Source organism: Fulmarus glacialis, unplaced genomic scaffold (assembly GCF_000690835.1).
Source record: "Fulmarus glacialis isolate BGI_N327 unplaced genomic scaffold, ASM69083v1 scaffold32079, whole genome shotgun sequence".
NCBI classification, from domain to species: domain Eukaryota; kingdom Metazoa; phylum Chordata; class Aves; order Procellariiformes; family Procellariidae; genus Fulmarus; species Fulmarus glacialis.
Window position 1 is genome coordinate 2,469 of NW_009233102.1, and position 15,024 is coordinate 17,492.

Here is a 15,024-nt window from a genome sequence, read left to right on the forward strand (position 1 = left end):
GCATGAGCCATATATAAATTCACAGTATGGCAACTTCCTGCAGTCCTTCAGAGGATTTTGACGGGGTTTTCTCTCCCTTCTAGTAGGTCTTCATCAGCAAGCAATAATGTTAGCTATGGAGGTGGCCTGATTCTAACAGGTAGAACAAAATACCGTGCCAGCTTAATGACAGGGTGTGACTGACTAGCACACCCCCTCCAGTGGAGGACAGCTCAGAGGAGAAGGGCAAAAAACCAATGATCTCAGGTAAGAGTGTATCATAAAGAAAGCTCAATTTACCTCGATATCAGGGAGACTGGAGGGTAACCTTAGTTTTAGAGAAGACAGCTGCACCTGTGAATCATCAGGTTCCCCAAGCCAATTAACAAAGAATAATGTCTTCCTGAGCTAGCCAGACCAGCATGGGGGGTGTGAATATGTGGCTCAGCCCAACATAAAAGTATAAAAACTAGACAACTGATAAAAAATTTAAACTTTGAAAAGAGCAATGGACTTGAGCTGGCTTCAACCCACATGTTCCATCGTGACTGGGGATGCCCAGTGCCATGAAGCATACAGAGACGAGTAATGAGAATCATGTTTGTATTGTGATTCAACTGTATATTGCATTTGCTAAATTATGCTTGTGTTGTGATTTCAGTATGTTGCTGTATCACCCTACTAAATCAAAATCCCATGTAGCACCAAATATACCAAATAAGTAAATTTGATATCCAATTCCTCCTCATGTGGAATATCTGAAAAAACTTGGTCTGAGAGTATTGAACTCTGACACAGAGAAATACAGAAAAACAGAAATGCTCTAGATTCACAACTTCACTACTGAAGCAGCTGCCACCTTCCAGCAAGTTTCTCTAAGCTATATTTCCTTATCATAAAACAACATTCACAAATCTAATTACTAACTTCATATCAGGGTCTCATTTATGAAAACATTATAAAAATGTAAATAACTTGTTGCCACATTTCCTAAATGGTTAACCAAATGTCAGCCACAGAACTGTATCATACCTGGTAACACCTTCTGGTAACTTTTGCCACAAACAGCGCTCTCATTTACATAGTGCTTGTAACATCTATTTATTATTTATGAAACCTGTGTGAACAGAGCTGTGACTCTAAGCATGGGCATTCTCCCTTTTACTTGGAAGGTGAAAAAGGGTAAGGGGAGCAAAATGCAACTGCCAACACATTGTGTGGAACTAGGAAAAAAAGTTTCGCTTCAAGAACACAAGCAGGATTGAATGAAGAACCCCTGCTTTATGGCTAGACATGGATTTCCAAAAAATACGAACTAAAAAAAGCAGAAGTTACAAAGTGTCTCAAGTCCATCCTTTGTCTTCTTATAAACTCAAAAGGAATGTAGCCGTTAGAATCCCATACAGCTCCTACACACCACCTACACATTGCTGAGGATGCAAGGTAAGAACAGCTTCACTGGTATCAGCTGCCATTATCATTAAAGTCCTGAACTTAAACTTACTCTTTTCTACCATCTTTCCAGATGCTAATGAAAGGATATCAATATGCTACCCCTCGGGGTGGCTGCCATTGAATACTTCAACAAGAGCAAAATAACTTCGTCTGCTGAAGTAAAAGTGTTCATCGTGCTGACCGTCCCTCAGTCAGCTCATCCAAAAGAGAAACACACCACAAAGGTGATGTGAAAACCAAGAGTATTTATTACAACAAAAACAAGAGTCCACCGCAGCTAGAGTCAGTTGCCAGGAGGAGAAGGCATCTCAGAGTAGTGGATCTAATGGAGTGGGACCTTCCTTCCGGTGGTTGACAGCCATTCAAAACAGACTGTGTCCTGTAAGAGCTCTGAGAAAAAACACAATTGGAACCCTTTCTATTAAACAAACCTAAACAGCAGTGCTGTTTAGCCAAGTAAATTAACAACATAAAGCAAACCAAATATTTGGAGGAAAAGAACCAAACTTGTATTATCATAATCATCTTTTTTTGGTCCTTCTGGACAGGGATGTTATTTTCCATGAAAAATTATACAGCTTCCAGAGACAGCCAATGATTCACCTCTGGGTAAATCAGTTACAACTTTACACATGCTCTCTGGGAAGGGATCTAGCATTCTGAATCCATTTGTTCTTTTCTTCAGATTTCTTCTTCTTCTAACAACTCGGACAGAAATGGGACTTCCATTGGCATTTCCAATAATTCTTAAAAATCATACTACTCGGAAGTGCTTCCTCACTTGAAACCCAGACTGAACAGACTTCACTGCTTCTGCAGTACAGAAAGCCAGATCTGTAGTCCTCCACAGCCTTACCAGACTGCTACAGATCCAGGTGCCAGGAGACTGATTAAACACAGGAATTGGAAAATTTAGGTCCCATGGCCCCTTGAAAGACTGGAGCTAACTACACAGATCCAGATTTCTCTTGCAAATTCTCTTCCATGTAGAAGCCCATTCCAGACGTGATTCCTAGCTGAGTGTATTCTTATTTTTCAATTTTCAATTGACAGACATTATGGAATTTGGAAGATCAATTGCTTCCGTAGGGTTGATGTTATCTTTGGCATCTGCTTCCATCCATTTAATACTCTTCCTCCCACTTCCTTGTTCACTTCTGTCAGGATGGTTATAAGATCCTTGCGGCTTGAACAAAAATGAAGAAAAGTTACATTGAAATATATGGTACTTGCAGCTAGGCCAAGAAGCTGATCTATGTTTGTTCCAGTAAAGTGGAATCTCAGGGAAGGCTAGTATTTTCCCCTCACCCTGCCTGTCACTGAAATTGCACACTCCATTGTGTAACCACAGAATTCAGTGTTTTTGGGGAAATAAAAGCAACCTCCATGTAGCATCGCTTTACCAACAAACGCAGTCCCCTATTTCAGTTATAGTCAGAAGAGCGCACTAAGATGAAACAGAACCAAACCTATGCATTCTCCAAGCCCTCTTCTGGACACCATGAGAAAGTGATGTCTGAAGGGAAATTCTATTTCCTAAATCAAATTTATGAGGGGGATGGGAGGGAGGCAACAATGAAAATTATGACTACAGAACACTGATTTTTTTGTCTGTATAAGCACTCAACAAGATCACCTCTCATCTGGTGTCACTGGAAGAAAGATCATTTATCAGACAAAAAACATTAGAAAACATGCACACACATACAGACACTTGTTTATATGTAATGATCCAGCATTACAATCCTGGATCTGTCACAGGCAAACTAGGGGAAGTCATTTGTACTTTGGTTCATCTGTAGAAGAATAACAATGTCCAATTCCAGAATAATAACTGTTCTGCACTGTCCTGCAGGTGAAAAGCATTATATAGCACAAACGCAAAACACGGACGTTTCAGCACAGCATGCTTAAGTATGTATGTCTACAATACCCCAAACGCACATGGATTAAAAATAGTACTTACAGTGGGCAAAGCAACTCCATCTTGTCACAGAGGCATTGAACGTAAACACTGCCAGTCTTTGTACAGCGGTAGCACTCATATTCTTCCACTGTAGCCATGCCAACCAGAATATCAGCCTGATCAGGAATAGAAGTCAGAGGGGTAGCATCTGTCTCAAGATGGCCAGAAAAGTCTTCTTTTACTGTGACAGCTGGATGACCTACAGAGCCTTGGCAAGCCTGGATGAAAAACAGCTTGGGTTTGCCAGCAAGAGAAGGACAATTAGATCCACTGAAGAAGGAGAGTAAATCTTTAATATTTACAAACTCATGATCAACGCCTTTTATTTTGTCTTTTTCACCATGGGAAAAAATGAAGCAAACAAAACAGTCCATGTTACTATGATCTTTTTTGCTGTATTCTTTAACTTTTGCATACATTTGCTTTGCTTCTAGATCCATGTGCTCAACTGTCTCAAACTGAAGCCACTTAAAGACCCTCTTCACAGCCTCTGGGGAAAAAAGTCAGAAGGCACTTGTTAAACATAAACAGTGACAAGGAAGATGCTGAAACATCAGTGCCTGTGTGGTAGAACAGATATTAGCAGAAATGTTCAGATCCCACCAATAAACTCACCTGACTGACTCTTAGCCTGCCAAATCTAATTAGAAAAACCCAAATGCCTGATTTCATTTTTTTTAAACACAACTGGGTTAAGCATCACACTATCTAAAACAAAAACAGCTTTCAGATTATCTGATTAATCAGTACAGATTAGTGAAGTTTACTGTGTTAAAGCAAGCTTTAACTGTGCATTGCATAGTAATCTCAGATGCTTAAGAACAACACTTAGCAAGTTAAAGAAGAGGTACCTCTTTAGAATGACAAATTCTGCCACTCTTAAATGAAGTAGGTCCCTCATTCTGTGAGAATGATCAATGCAGCAAGAAGGAAGGCAGGGTCACCCACTAACAAGTGCTATGCAGACTTCTCAGCAAATGTTGACTTAATTGTTGTGTGGGCAGTGAGAAAGTAGCTGGGAAGCAAGCAGCCTGTAGACAGGCTGGATGGAGTTAAAATATCAGTGATATGTGCTTTCATGAAAAAGATTTTACTTTTTTAAGATAAACTCTTGTTTATCTTGAAAGTGACTCTTGCAGGAAGACAGGCTTTAAGGAAAATTATAAAGCAGCAGCATTTATTTGAGCATTAAGTAGAATTTAAGGACTTAAAAACATTACTCCATGATAGCTAAGAATTAAAAACAATCAAAAAGTGAAAAGGTGGAATAGTAATCCCTCCTTCACTATTTGGTACATATGACCAATTAAGACGATGCTTTTTACCTAGAAAGTGTTCCTTCTTCAAGACATCAGCTAAGCTGTTGGAAGTGGCCTATTTCCAATTTCTACAGTGACTGTCATTCCAGTTACTCTGGAGGCAAAGAGCTCAGTGGATATGATTCTTCTTCACAGGAAAGATTAGATAATTCTTTCAGAGAAAAAAACAAACCAGTAATTGGATTAAAAAAGTACTTACCTCCATCTTTCACTGTTCCTTCTCTGGCTTCATACGGATTTTTAAAAATGTAGTTGTTAAGAATCACACAGTAACCGTGGGGGTTATTTTTCATCTTATATGATTCCACAGGCTTTAGAAACAAAGAAAGCAGATAAGAAAGCATTGCCAAGCATCCAAAAGAGAAATATGCTATACACAGACTGTTGGTCCTTCATGTCCAAGCACAAAAAAATCATGAGGGCCAAGATACAAGAAAGGAAAAGCCTAAGAATACAAGCTAGCTACAGGGGAGAGGAACGTGCTTTGTCTCCCTGAATCCCTCCTCCTCTCTCTCTGTGGTTAGGATATGATTTTGGCATGTGAGAAAATGAGTGTCCAGAAACACAAATTTGCATGCGCAGAGGAAAAGTTCCTGCACCCTATCATTCCCTCTGAGTGTCCTTGTGGGTTTCTAGTGAGGTAGCAGATTCTTTTGTTCCCTTCGCATCTGTCCAGGAGTATCCTGGCCAGGACTTTAACGTCCCAGTCTCCATTATCATTAAGATTGGTGTTCTTCACACAACAGTTATTCCTTCATTTTTTGCCTAAAAGGTTGCTGACAGCCAGGTCCTCACAAAGAAACAAGGCTTTGAAAACAGGAATTGTTTCAAGGCCTACATATAAAGCCAGAACCCCTCCCTTTCAGCTCTTCCACCTGCTTAGTCTTAAGAATTTATGCTCCCCTCTCCCAGGAGTTGGATAAATACTTTAAAGGTAATCTTGAGGTATTTCTCACCAGGTGTGGTGTCTCCCCCTCTGCTCCTTGTCCTTCTGGATGCACAGACACAGACACTGGATAGTGGAGTTTTTCCATAGAATCATTTTCTAAGAGGGAGAAGATAAACAGAAATTTTAGGACTAAAAAGAGAAATCTTCCACTGTTGCATATTTCAAGACTCAAAAAAACAGCTCAAGGAGTGAGGTGGAGAGTGGTTTCTATATCACTGAGACACCATCATTTTGCAGAGCTGGGCCAAGCAGGGTTCCACAGACTGCTGGTTATTGAAGCTGCGCAGAGCTGCGCTCCATTTCTTCTCTGCTCTTTTACTAGTAGCAAGATCCAGATAATAAAAGGCTGAATGTGAGTAGTCATCCCAGGCAAGCCATTCACTAGCATCTCCACTATGCGATACATAAGTGAAAGAGGAGACCCATTTTTGTACAGTGGTACACTACAGCTAGTTCATTTATTTCTGAGGCCGTTGTCTCTTCTCTAGAGAACTTTACTGTTTTGGTGGACACACCAACTATGCAGAATACCAGCATAATGGAAGATCTGCTCAAAGCAACAAAACACGTCTTTGAATACATCTGCCTGAAGTAAGTGAAGAAATCATCAAACCCATGACTCTACCCAAGGAAATAAATCACAGTACCCCTTTCACAAGTTACACAGATGTGTTTAAATGGAATTTAAGTGTCACGGCAACAAGATCTGTAAGACATCCTCTTTTTCTACTTATCAAGGGAGACAAAATAATAACAATACTACTAAAAAGCCACTCCCCTGACACAGGGCTTGCTTACACTAGCCACCCTTGGCAATTCTCTTCTGCTCTTTTAGAGACAGAAGCACAAGTCGGCAGCACAAAGACATACTGGAGAAACTAGTCAGTATCTCTGTAGGGAACTGCATGGGCAGTATAGATCTGTCTAAGGAAACACACATCCCAAGTCATCCAAAAGGAGGTTCTGGGGAAAAATTTAATAGGTCTCAGTTGTTGTTGGTTGACACATCCTGTTTCCCAAAGAGTATGGCCCAGCTGTGGTGTCACAAGTCACCACCTCAGCTGCAACAGCCCAGATACACTGAAGGCCTTGAAATTTCACATCTGGTACAGAAAGCTAATGGTTACACTTTAGCCAAGTATGTGGTCTCCAGGGACTTTTCCTTTGACTAAGAGCAAACAGCCTGGCTAACAGAAAATAATGCTGACAATCTTCCAATACAAGTCTCCCCAAGGCAACTGTCACCTCCACTCTCTTTCAGTGACTGAAAAGCTATCCTGGTCCAAAACCAGCACTGCTATGTTTCCTGAAGAGAAAAATTGCATTTAAGGCAAAGAGGAGGGAGAAGCAGACCATTTACAAGGCACAGAATGTATTTCAAGGAGAGATACAAGAAGGTATGATGGGATAATGAAGTAGCAGAAAACTTAAGAAACCATAGGTACCAAGAGACGCTCTGCCTATCCTAGGGTCTTGTAAGGTCTCTCTCTTATCTCTGGACTCCTAAGTTGCCAAGGATGGAGCCACAAAAATCACAAAAAACCCAGTCTCTACTCTTAAAATGCAGATTAAATAACTTACCTTTTTTTTTTTCTTCATAGGTATCAATTTTTTTCTTTATGTCAGCTCTAAATCCCTTTACTATATCTTTCAGCATTGCCAGGTCATCTTCTTTAATTATCCCATTTCTCTCCATTTCCAGTAAGACCTTCAACATTGACTGGTAAAACAAAAACACATAATCCAAACTCATACAGTGACCTTCAATAACTGCAGTATCAGGCACTCCTGGACAGAGCAAGACAACATCCTCATTCCCAGACGCTGACCAGCTAAAGACCAATTTCTTTTTCCTCCAAACCTCATTAAAAATAGGGTCAGGATGCAATGCAACTGAAGGAACACATCACTAAGATTAAGACATGAGCATTAGAAATTGTCTATGGCTAGGTTATCCTGCTTTGTTTCAGCAGTGCAAAGCACTGATGTAGATAACAGCATGTGCCTCTGTGTTCAGATGAAGTGCTGTTAAGTCATTTAGCTGTGCCATTTTACATTTTCTATTACAGAAAAGGTGTTCAGGGCTAATTTTGGTTTTTAAAGCTCAATAGTCCACCAAGCTGGAGGTAAATCTGCTAATTTTCCTATAGATGCCACAATACAAGTAGGACTTTTAAGGAAGCTTCTCAATAATACCAAGTATTTTTATAACACTATTCATTATTCACAATACAAGTATTAAACTAGCTCATCAAACCTCTTAATATTTTGTGGGGAGTTAACAAAATGCTGTTACTCCAAATTACAATAAAGAAGAAAATGTACTCAATGACACACCATAATTTGTGGTTGAACTCACATTAGAACTTGATTTTCTGTCTCCCAAACATTATTTTTCCTCCAGCAAACATCACTCTTCTTAGATACAGCATATGTACAAATGTCTTATAAATGCCAATCAAAGACGAAAGGAAGAGCATGATGGATTTTGCAAGAAGAAAAGATTAGGGAGACAGGTAGTGGAGAGAAAATAGGAACAGGAAAGCAAAAAAGGGCAGAGAAAAGATAAAATGAGAAAAAAAAAAGGTCCATTCTTTCACACAGCAGCTATCAGCTAACATCACGATACTTTCAACAACAGATTTTAGTGATAGCAGACTGCTTTGTCTTTCCTCCCTTCTTACAAGAACTAGCAGACTGAACTCTTGCAAGAAACTTATCAAGATCACTTTGCATACAGCATTGTCCTGGAGCTTGTTCTTTGGTATTTTTTTTCGGAGCAGGAACTTCACGCTCTTGACATCTTCTGGAGTCAAGTCCTCTGCAATTCCATATAGCAGTTGCCTGGCAATAAATAGAGAAAGACTGAATAAGAAAGTTATGAGAAGTAAACACCACAATTACACATTTGAACTGCAAAATGTAAAACTCACAATGGCAGGTAGTCATGCTGTAATAAATACAGTTATGCTGGGATATTCATAAGACATCAGTGCAGACAGAAAACAAGACAGTACACAGCAGAACTGTGATACATCTTTCATGCAAAGGTTTACTACTTCTGTGCTTACCTGTAGGCTGACACTCGCGCCCTGCCTGGGATCTGAAGCTCTCTTTCCATCTCCTCTCGGCTGGAGCCCAGCCGGGCTTCCAGGAGGTCGATCCGACTGATCCGATAGAGCAGCTCCTTCAGGAAGAAAAGGTTCCCCGCCTCGATCATGCCTTTCTCCTGCAGCACTTCGAAAAAGGCCTTGGGCTCCTGGATGGCTTCCAGCTTCCTCATGGGGACGTGCTCCAGGCTGAGGAACTTCAGAGCCGCCAGTTCATCTGTGACCAAAGCCTCAGAAATGTCAAAAAGGAGTTTGTGGAAGACTGTACTCATTTCACATCAGGATTTGGATCTAAACACAAACAGAAGTTTATTTCATTTGTCAGTAACAGTAGTGCAACAACATGATTATAAAAGGTATCATCATGTAGAAGAGCCCAAAATAAATACATGTAATCAAAAGTACTTCAGCAGAGAGAGGCTGTCTTGCTATCATAGCTTTGATGCTTAGCTCTTTCGGTTCTCTCGACTTAACAAGGAATATAAAAAACTCTGTACTAAGTGAAATTGACAGAGAAAGACATGGATCGTTCTTGCTTCCTATGGTATGTCTAGACAGCGGGAAGTACCGATGTACAGGATGTACAATCCTGGCAGGCTGCTGCTGTCTTGGTTTTGGTTTGGGTTTTTTTTTTTTTGAGGTTTGCTCCCATTTGGGAGCAAGAGCCATTTGCCAGTCTGAAATACAGACTATGTAGTAAATGAGACTGTCAGGATTTACACCATAACAAAGACAAAAGTTTTATATCATAACAAAGATAGAAGTCCACATGAGTATAACTCTTCTGAGCTACCTGGCTTCTCCTTTCTTTATACACTGCTTCTGACCCTGGTCAGCATAGCCAAAGCACCTCTTCTTGTTTTGGATTATCTGCATCAAGTAAAACTCAGTTCCCAGCTCTCAATCAATTTGTAATACTCAAATCAAATACAAATCATATCAACCCTTTTAAAAAGGCCAAGAGAATTCTTGTCAAACCAGTTCTGTTTCACTGAGCATCAAATACCACCTCCCTTCTCCACCACTTCCGCCATCAGCTTCAGAAATATTAAACTTGGCTTATGGATCCAACTTTTGAACACAACAGCAAGTTAGAAAATACCAAGTGCAAGCCTTCCAACTATCTCACCCTGACACTTAAAAGACCTGCCTCCACTGCCTCTCTGGTAAGAGAACCATTTGCCACTTTATTCTCTCTGCGTTAGATCTAAGACACCTAGGAATCTCTGAAGAGAAACTCTATAGAAATGCATTCAGTAGAGGTCTCTTGTCCCATTGAACTCACTGGGAGACAGAAAAGTTGACAACAGCAAATCAAAACTTCCTACTCCTCCACTGCCGGAGTACTAGGCAACCCATTTTAATGTTACTGCTACTGCAAATGTTTCAATACCAGGGCTAATAACTCCAGGGTACTCCAGCTGACTAACTGAATCAGTACTACTGTAAATATTAAAAAAAAAAAAAATTAGCAGACAATTGTACTCCCCTCTCCTCCAAGGACCACTCTACAGCAAAGCAGCTTTTTGTGGCACACCCCTGGTCAGTATTTGGTTAGTTAGCAAGACTGAACATACAATCTAATCTTAAACCTTTGCCTATCAAAAAACCTGATAAAACAGCAAAACATGCTTTGTGATGCAGCATATACGATTCATGCTCTGGCCCCAAAAACTGTTTTCTTTCAATCCATTCAAACTGAACTTTTAAACAGACTAGAATCCATACCATTCAGCCTATATCACCACAAAACCACTAGTATCTGAATGAATCATATGTGCTTAACCTCACAATTCAGTGACCTCAGATCTGACTGTATATTTTTATATCCACACAGGAAAGAGAAGAATACTTTCTTGGTAGCTAGTTATGAAGTTATTTTCTTTCTCACATAAATCATGCCTTTTGCTTAAGATATAAGGCATGTGCTTATAAAAGTAAATCTTTCTGGTAAAGGAAATTTTCATTTTACATTTCTCAAAGGCTGTAAGTTTCAAACCTGCAAAGCTATTGCAATTAGAACAGATGTGCCACCTGCACGCTATATTTAAGCCTGTCTGTAAATACAGAGAGCACACTAAAACAATGTTTAACTGCTTCTGTCTTTTTCTCCCACTTAACTAAATTAAACACACAACTGATACAACAAGCAAACTGAATAATAATAGTATTAATAATCATAATAATCATAATCATAATTTTACATCACTTGAATGGGAGGACAGGCTGGAGGACTGCTGGAACAACTCCGAAAAAAGTGAGACAGCCATAGTCTCTGAAGTTCCAGGAAAAGTACTGCCTCTGTACTATGGTCTATATTGTCACATGACTTACGAAAAGTATAAAGTACAACAAAGTAATAAGCTGTGGTCACAATGCAGCACTTCCCTATTCCACCTATCACAGTTCCAGTTTCAGAAAATTAATTATTACAGTGCTTGTGAGAAAAATTGGTAAACAAGCCACAAAAGTAACCAGGTTTTGCTTTTGTTCTAAGGGGACACACTAAGCAGCATAGCCAGGACTTTCTAGTATACAACACAGCTCAGTATATTTGCTCCCATACATAAATCCCAATTAAAAGACAGTGAGGGAAGGGTGAATCAGTTATACCTTCCCATTTAAAAATATCTCAGTCTCACTGTCCTGCTGTGTTACCAGATCCTCCATGACTTACCTCCTTTCTCTGAAGTCCCTCTCCAATTCACCCTAGCCTATTTTTAACATGCACTTTCATGGAAGATTATTTCCTAAATTAAAAAAAAGTCAACTATCAGCACCAAATTCAGTAGCAGTACTCAGTGAATACAGCAAACTGAAAGGCTAAACGTTCCTTTGAAATTATTTATGTAATATACTTCCCCATTTACAAGAGAATTTAAGCAATAATTAGATTTTGGCATTTTCACCCTCTTTGAAAATTAGAACTCTGCCTTCAACGGTAAGGTGCCCAGTATTGTCTGCTCATCACCAGTATCTTCCTTGCAGCAGGAAATACACGATCAGCAATCAGTACAGCTACCAGACTCTCTAAAGCTTGTGAAGTCAGCATTATGAAGAGAGACAGTTAGGAGAGCCAACATTTGTTAAAATTTTGCAATGAAAACAATCATTCATTGATTCCAACCTATCTACCTTTATAAACTTAAAATTAGAACATACCCTTCGATAGAATGAGGCATACGAATTCCTTCCAAAAGGCACACGCCAGTAACAGTTCAGAAAACGTGTCTGACTTATTTCACTGGCATTATCCAAAGGCTGGGAGCAGCACAGAGGGACACCACAAACACTATCTGACCTTCAGGTCCAAAATGGTTCTGTCTCCATGTCATCGCATTCCTCAGCGTCTCTGTCCCTGCATCAGTTCCTCTGTGCCTTAACTGAACAAAGACTCCAGTTGCAGTTCGAAAGAGGAAGCATGCTGTGACCAGCACTGTGTGAAAAATATTTGCAGACAAGACCAAGCCCAGGCTGGTTCTTTCCAGATAGAGGCTTCTCCCATCATGCAGCAGTTTCAAGGACCAGCCCTCTTGGCACTGTTCTTCCTCTTTGTCTTTACTGTTTCACTTCTTATTTCTTCCTCTCTTGCCCTTCCCCAAAATGTTCCTGTTCTTTTGTTAACTTACAGTCTCTCCAATTTCCCTCAGCTCCCCTGCACCCTGGTTTTGTCTCTCCGGCTTCCTCAAGAACTGTCTCAGTAACCCAATCTATTCCTTGCACAGCAGTCTGCCAAAAATTCATCTCCCAGAAAGGCTGGTCTTGAGGAAGTGAAAATGCTGAGGCTACTGACTACTCAACAACTGTAATGACTGTGGCCTCTACTGGCACAAGGCAGGATACACATTCTGCTGCACAAAAATTGACAGTCAGGAGGGATGGGATACCAGAGACTTGTGGATGTTACAAATCCCACTTTAAGATCATGATCTTCCCAAGATACCAACTTCCCCAACAGAAAGACTCTTTTTACACTAGTTCCACTTAAATCTGTCTAAAAAAGGGTTGCACAAGTCACAACCCTTCTTTAATTCTGTAGATGGAGAGCATGCACATGTATGCCATCAATAAGCCTCAACAGAAACCAGCCACATTTTGTTTGTTTCTGGCACAGCTCTGTATTACTAGAGTTACTCTGAAGGTGTACAGTGTGGACAACACGGAGCAATGAATATCTTAAATTGTATAAAATCCACCCACTCTCCAAGACTTTCAAACTGCTATCTTACAATACACTGCAGGAGATCATGCAGAAATGTCCAACAACCTTGCTGAATGGCAGCTGTGCTAAGCCTACACTGCCTTTGGGCTTGGGCTGACAGAGTACCTTTGCATGCACCGAAGTATTACAGTGTGCAGCCATATAAACACAACCCTCAACACACATAAGCAAAATATTCACACTGAATAGTATAAATCATGGTAGTGTAAACTGTGTTTGAACAAACTTTATTATGAGCGAGGAAGACTTTACCAGTCTTTTATACTTCGCAAGCGTGGATCCCTCTCCCCAGGGAACTCAAGGCAGAAGTCAGCTTAGACTCTTCTGACTGCCTTTACCTACCCATGATTTAACTGGAGATTACCCAGGCAGAAATCTCTACAGAGGAAGCAAGATAACATGATGATGTTCTCTGTCTACCAAACTTAAAAACTAAAATAAGATCCTGCAAAACAAGGTCAAAGTTGTTGTCAGTGTTTACTCCGCACTGACAAAAATTCTACTGTTACCTAAACATACAAAACGAGTGCTTGAAGCCTGAACAGTAACTGCGAGCCAGAAACTTTATGATTCTATTACAGTATGTTGTATATTCTACTAATAGACAAAACATTTTCTATCTGTGGCACAAATGTGACTTCAAGTGTGGCAGCCACACTAACTCAGAAGACTCAAAATGCAATGGGTCACACAACTATCGATTCATTATGATAAAAAGTGACCATTATGTTTTGGCAAACTGGCTGCATTTCAATGCTCTGTGTGATGCAAAACTCCCCTCCTAACAATCCTGGATAATGCAAGCTAAAAATTGCATCCAACAGCACTAGACAGTACTCCTTCAAATCTTCACCCTAACTTATAGCTAGTAATCATATATAACAACCAGTGTTCTGCTGAAATAAACTAAGTTTCACTTCAGCTTAAACCCTGAGGCAGCTAAAACCCCACTGATTCACGCAGCCCAACAAAGTGCAGGGGCCAGTCAGAAACAAGGATAAGCCTTACCCCAGTACATAATTTTTATCTCACCAAGCTCTTAAAAAGAAGTATGAATTTAATGCAGTAACAAACAGGAAGGACATAGACATACATAGTAAATGCTCATAACAAAGCAACGTATTTCAGTTAACTCACAAAATGCTGTTAGAAGCTTAATCAAAAAGAAGCCTTGTTTCTCATATGGCTACATTTTAGATCTTAAAACAAGAAATGATAATCAGAAAATTTAATGCTTAACAAAGTTAATCAATCTGATAAACCTACACAGATGCACTGCCAAATGCCATATTTCATAGCGTGCAAATCTTCTACCCTAACTTTTCTTTCCAGAAGTAATGGGGAAATGACAGTTCACAAGGTTTCACAGAGGGAATACTACACAGCATTTTGGCTTTACTCGGTTTTGGAAAGATCTCATTGTACATGATGTTTATGTTAGCCATTGGACAGTATCAGTCTGCATTGTGGAACAAATTACTGATTTCAATAGCTAACTGGTTCTCCATTAAGTTAAATTTAATTTAAATTAGAATTGGAAGAAATCCTTTTCCACTTACTACTTAAGCTTTCTCCTCTTCATTCCCACCTTTGTCTTTCTCTATGAACATAGCTAGTGGATTTAGAGGCAGGCTTTAGAATTGTTAGCCTGCAAAATAAAACACGATGAGCCTAAACCAGACAATTAACAATCTGGTTAGATATGGAAGGCTACATGCAACCCTTATGCTGTCAGAAAAACACTTTTATATCTGCAGTCTGTACAGGTACAAAAATTTTAACATGATAGAAGCATGCTTCTCCCAACCCTGATAACTCTAAATATATAGATGATGTAAATAGCTGGCACATGGATTGTTTTAATTGTGTTTCTCCAGTTTCACAGTTTGTTTGGCAAAAAATTTATGAGGCGTTGTCTTGAAGCTAACAGTTCCTCAGGATTCTGGGTAACTGCCTCAAAACAGGTAGTGTGGTGAATTGCATTTAAATGAGATGTGCTGATAAAAGGATGTATTTTAAAAGCC

General features: G+C 39.8%; 1 protein-coding gene across 1 annotated transcript; it reads right to left on the reverse strand.

Moving 5' to 3' along the window:
• Window positions 1–2,490: 2,490 nt before the first annotated feature.
• On the reverse strand, window positions 2,491–11,084 carry LOC104082182 (caspase-8-like). Its single transcript, XM_009585198.1, has 8 exons — window positions 10,983–11,084; window positions 8,740–9,069; window positions 8,407–8,512; window positions 7,250–7,388; window positions 5,676–5,764; window positions 4,919–5,030; window positions 3,401–3,890; window positions 2,491–2,620 (listed from the first exon to the last, which is right to left on the reverse strand). The coding sequence occupies exons 2-8, from the start codon at window positions 9,048–9,050 to the stop codon at window positions 2,491–2,493; spliced, it is 1,377 nt and encodes a 458-aa protein (XP_009583493.1). The 5' UTR covers window positions 9,051–9,069; window positions 10,983–11,084.
• Window positions 11,085–15,024: the final 3,940 nt, after the last annotated feature.

What these genes read in the sequence shown, in the direction of transcription:
- LOC104082182 (XM_009585198.1), bottom strand. Translation starts at nt 9,050, where the DNA reads ATGAGTACAGTCTTCCACAAACTCCTTTTTGACATTTCTGAGGCTTTG. An exon ending in GCGCGAGTGTCAGCCTACAG is followed by an intron (nt 8,513 to 8,739) that starts GTAAGCACAGAA and finishes ATTTATTGCCAG; the next exon opens with GCAACTGCTATATGGAATTG. An exon ending in AGGGGGAGACACCACACCTG is followed by an intron (nt 5,031 to 5,675) that starts GTGAGAAATACC and finishes TTGTTTCTAAAG; the next exon opens with CCTGTGGAATCATATAAGAT.